This window comes from Sinocyclocheilus rhinocerous, unplaced genomic scaffold (genome assembly GCF_001515625.1).
Source record: "Sinocyclocheilus rhinocerous isolate Xijiao unplaced genomic scaffold, SAMN03320098_v1.1 scaffold898, whole genome shotgun sequence".
NCBI classification, from domain to species: Eukaryota; Metazoa; Chordata; class Actinopteri; order Cypriniformes; family Cyprinidae; genus Sinocyclocheilus; species Sinocyclocheilus rhinocerous.
The window spans coordinates 755,097-760,311 of record NW_015652144.1 but is presented as its reverse complement, the minus strand read 5'-3'; the positions used below and the strand labels follow the sequence as shown (position 1 = coordinate 760,311).

At 34.8% G+C, this 5,215-nt stretch overlaps 1 protein-coding gene across 1 annotated transcript in view; it reads right to left on the bottom strand.

Moving 5' to 3' along the window:
• The window catches only part of LOC107713666 (calcium/calmodulin-dependent 3',5'-cyclic nucleotide phosphodiesterase 1A-like), a 90,106-nt gene that overhangs the window by 12,767 nt on the left and 72,124 nt on the right, over positions 1-5,215 (bottom strand). Inside the window, exons 9-10 of the mRNA XM_016519251.1 lie at positions 2,576-2,676; positions 1,226-1,354 (exon numbers count right to left, since the gene is read on the bottom strand). Coding sequence (XP_016374737.1) covers positions 1,226-1,354; positions 2,576-2,676 — 230 coding nt within the window. The remainder of the gene's footprint in view (positions 1-1,225; positions 1,355-2,575; positions 2,677-5,215) is intronic.

Below are 5,215 nucleotides of genomic sequence, written 5' to 3'. Positions count from 1 at the left end.
TTACGATATTAAGTAATTTCCTACCGTAAATATATCAAAACTTAATTTTTGATTAGTAATATGCATGGCTAAGGATTTCATTTGGACAGCTTTAAAGGTGATTTTCTCAACATTTAGATTTTTTTGTACCCTCAGATTCCAGATATTCAAATAGTTGTATCTCGGCCAAATATTGTCCTATTGTCCTAACAAACAATACATCAATTGAAAGCTTACTTATTCCACTTTCAGATAACGTATAAATCTCCGAACGTTTTGGCGTCCCTTTGCGACGGAGAGTCGAAAGTTCAACTTTTTTTTGATAATTATTGATAATCACTCTCCAGAGAATCTTTCTGCACTGGTTTGGTTACGATCGGGCGAAAAACCTAGGACTAGTTCGCAAAAGTAGGTTTTGAAAAAAAATGCGAAATACCCGAAAATTTCGCCAGGCTCACGATCGAATCTGAGGCGTGCGTTTGGTGAGCAATTTCGTACTTTGATTGCTGTAGCGCCCCCGTCAGGCCGATTGGGGTGAGCCTCGGTCACGTTGTAGGCGGTATGAGTACTACCATTCCTCCAAGTTTCAAGTCTAGTTTAGTAAAAAAGTTTAGTAAAATGCCTAATTAAGTAAAGGTCATGTTCCATGAAGATATTTTGTAAATTTCGTACTGTAAATACTTCAAAACTTAATTTTTGATAAGCAATATGCATTGCTAAGAACTTCATTTGGACAGCTTTAAAGGCGATTTTCTCAATATTGAGATTTTTTTGCACCCTCAGATTCCAGATTTTCAAATAGTTGTATCTCGGCCAAATATTGTCCTATCCTAACAAACCATACATCAATTGAAAGCTCAAATTCAAAAAATTTACCCTTATGACTGGTTTTGTGGTCCAGGGTCACATATTAGTAATTTTTCTAAACTGAAATGGTAGTCTTTTACATCTTAAACACCTATCTATCTATCTATCTATCTATCTATCTATCACACATATGTATGCAAAAATGCATAAATAAATAAAGAAATAGCTTCCAAGACCATTATAAAGTGATGCTCATTTAACAAAAAAATAAATAAAAATGTACCACTGGTATATAAAAGTACCCAGTTACGAAGACATTTCACAATATTGTAATTGGAGAAAATGTATTGTCAGTTAGCATTTTTTCTGTTCTCTGGAAACAAAAGAAGTGAGACAATGATGGAAATGATTAGATGCTGGATGTGAAATCCTGCTGTACCTCCAGTCATCTTTGGAGAGGTTGTACAGGATGTTCATCTCGTCGTCGTCCTGCAGCAGTCGATACGCTGCGCTGACGTGATGACTCTCCAGCACAGAGCGGTCGTTGTACAGGATGGCCGTGTCCGACCTGCAGGAATCAATGTAAACTCAGGTCTAACAGAACTGAATCTGATTTATATTTTACATTTACAGATGACATACAGTGTCCTGCAGTGTGACTCTTTTAGCTTTATTCTACTGTAATTATTGTATGCTGTTTTAAGCTCATATTAAACTGGAGAACACGTGAGTTGCACAAGACATTGCAAGTGGTTTTAAGTGTGTTGCTAGGTGTTTGCATACTGGACCAAGTCAAAGAAGTGTAAAGGTCTCTGCACACTGAGTCCGAATTTTTCGCCCGAAATTTTTGCACGTTGAAAAATAAATACGACCTCATGTTGTGTCAATCACGTTTACACACTGCCTTCGAAACTTTCGTCCGTCATAAAAAAATTCGGACCAGGTTCGATTTTCTGCGTTTTCGCATCCGTAGCAAGCATTTTGATAGGAAAGGATGACGAATACGAAAAAAACGGAAAAATGCATACGAAAATTTCGGACTCAGTGTGCAAGGACCTTAAGTCTCAATGATATTATTTAGTTTCTCTCATACTGTGTAATCAAATACTTTTGATTATAAAGGAAAAGTACTATCATTCAAAAGTCGGGTCAGTAAGATTTTTTTTTTTTTAAGAAATTAATATTTTTATACAGCAAGGACATTAAATTGATCAAAATTGGCAGAAAAGACATTTATATGTTACAAAAGATTTCTGTTTCAAATAAATGGTGCTCTTGTACTTTCTATTCATCAAAGAATGAAAAATATGTATCATGCTTTCCACAAAAAAATATTAAAAAGCAACAACTGTTTTCAACACTGATAATAATAAGAAATGTTTCTTGGCTGCAAATCAGCATATTAGAATGTTTTCTGAAGGATCATGTGACACTGAAGACTGGAGTAATGATGCTGAAAATTCAGCTTTGATCACAGGAATAAATTACAATTTAAAACATGTTCAAATAGAAAACGGTTATTTTAAATTGTAATAATATTTCACAATATTGCTGCACTTTTGATCAAATAAATGCAGCCTTGGGAAGCATAAGAGACTTCCTTAAAAAAAAATCCTTACTGAGCCCAAACTGAACAGTAGTGTATACAAACTAACCCACAGACCATTATTTTATTCCCATCTCCCCATTCTTCTCATTTGTCCCAGGTCATGTTTGATAGTAGTTTGATTCAGCCGGTTGAGGTGCAGGAGTCTGATGGATGACTCAGCCAGCGGTGCTCATGCGTTACCTGGTCTGGATGTGGAAGTTGTTTGTGGTCCCGGTGTGTTCGTAGTCGTGGACGGCAGCAGCGAAAAGCATTGCAAAAATCTCCAACTCTGTCAGCCAGTGCTGGAGAGGGAAAACAATGTCACATGAGAAATCTTTAACATCTGAATGAAGTTAAATCGAGAGCAGTTGAAGCCTTGATGAAATCTCCACTTTCTAAGCTGTTTCTTCAGACAAAAAGTAATCCCGTGCGTATTTCCTCCAAAAGTTTAAAAAAATATCTCAATAATGTTTGTGCTCAGATTTGCCAAGATACTAGAATAGATATAGATACAAGGTAGATCTCAATATGAACCCAGATATCTCTAGCACATTTAGGTCTATACACTTACTTTATGACAACTGAATCATTTGTGTCTATGTTCATTTCTCCTAAAGAATTTTAGAAGAAACATCTGAAACGACGTCAAATAATGTCATATTTGCATTAAAAATGACATAACTGAGCGAATGACACTTAATGACAGTTGTCATAAACATGCATAAAACCTCCTTCATATTCATGACATGTGTCATGTCATGATTATGAAGGTGTCATGTCAGTCTTATGCACACCCCTTCAAGTAAAGTGTTACCAAAGATCTTAATAATGCCCCAAAATGTGCTCAGATTTGCCACCAAAGTCTGATTAAAAATCAAAGATCTCAATGTACACCTCTATACTCTTAATCTATTTCAATATTGACACATTTCTGTCTATTTTTATTTCTCCTAAAAATTTTGAAGAAACATCTGAGAAAAAAAGTTTCTTTTTAAATAAAACCCGACTGAGAACTCAGCTTAGACTTTATATCGAAGCAATAAAAAAATTGTGATTTCAATCTGTATACACCTATTTTTTAACAACTATTGACTCATTTGTGTCCATTTTTATTTCTCCTCAAAAACTTCAGAAGAAACATCTGATATTTAAATAATGACGACAATGAAGTTAAGCGGAGAGCAGGAGGAGACTTCTGCTAAAATTCTTGATGAAAAAGGAAAACATCTCAAAATGTGTTCAGATTAGCCAAGACACCAAAGTTTACAACAAGAACATTTCTACCACATTCAGCTCTACACTCTTACTTTATGACAACTATTGACTCATGTCTATTTTTATTTCTCCTTAAGAACGTGATGTTTCATCTGAGTCAAAGCTGATATTTAATTTAAACATGACTGAGAACTCACAATAATGTACAGTATGTGGAAAATAATGTGTTTTTTTTAACTTTAAACCGCATAAACACATTTCATTACACCAAATACACAAAATAATGTTCTTTTTAGCAGCATCATATGACCCCTTTAAGTATTTATTTCGGAACAATAAAATGAAAGAATTAATCAAATAAAATAAATACAAATATTATGTGGTTTCAAATTAAAATTCATCTCCCTTATTTTATGACAGCTATTGACTCATCTTTGTCTATTTGTATTTTAGAAGAAACGGAAGAAGAAAGAATTTTAGAAGAAAAACCTAGTCAGTAGCAGTAGAATAATGAACATATGTTGACAGACAGGCTCTGAAGGACGCCGAGCTCTCAGCTGCTCGCCGCATTCCCGCAGGACTTCATCTTAATATTTAATCACCTATTAGAAAGACTCCAGTTAATTTCAGTTTGGTGTAAAATGACACCATCTCACCTCATTTGTCTTGAGTCACACGTGCAGAACAAACACTGAAGTGCATTGTGATGAAAGAAGTGGCTCTCTGTGAGAAAGCATTAATTGTGTGATGGCTAGTCAGATGGAAGATAAAGGGATTTGTGTCAAGACGCTTATATGAGTAAACAGCGAGAGGATTCTCTCTGTTTCTCTTCAGGAACTGCTGCTTTATGATTGGCCTGGTGATTGTTCATTAAAAAGCTTAAGGTGTGTGTGTGTGTGTGTGTGTGTGTGTTTGTCAGCAGAATTAATGATTACGCCGCTGGGTTTCTGTGCAGTTACTCTTGAGTTCGTGCCCACAGGCTTCAACATGTACTGCATTGAGAGCGAGTGGAACAACGCAACATTAGATCATTATAATCAACAAGCCGGTATATGCAGCAAGAGCTCGGTGTGAAGCGTTAATAATGAAAGGTAGCGATTGAGTGTTGTTATATTTTGCCGCTGTAAACACGAGATAAGAGTTTACACAAACCTGGCATTGTGAACTTAAACTAGAACTATTAAAACAGTTTTGGTAATTGAAAAAAAATATTAGATGAAAAAAATATGTATTTTAAAAATTACAAAAATTAGAATGTTACCTTAGAAACTAGCTGAAGTACTAAAATTACTGAAAGCTTTGATGTTTTCGTTCTTATTTTTGTGTGGTAGAGCACCCACATTGAGCTTTTTTGGCCTAATTGATGTGCACTCTTGGACAGTTTTTTGTGAAGTATTAAAATTAGTAAAATAATAGGTTGAAGAAAAAAACAAAAAAAAACTACAACTGAAATAAATGATACTATAAACTATACAGAAATACACAAAAACAAACCAACAAAAATAACAAAAAAGTGCATAACAAAATTTACTAAAACTTAAAGGGGTCATATGATGCTGCTAAAAAGAACATTATTTTCCACATGCTGTACATTATTGTTTCTCCTCTATGCCCCGCCTTTCTGAA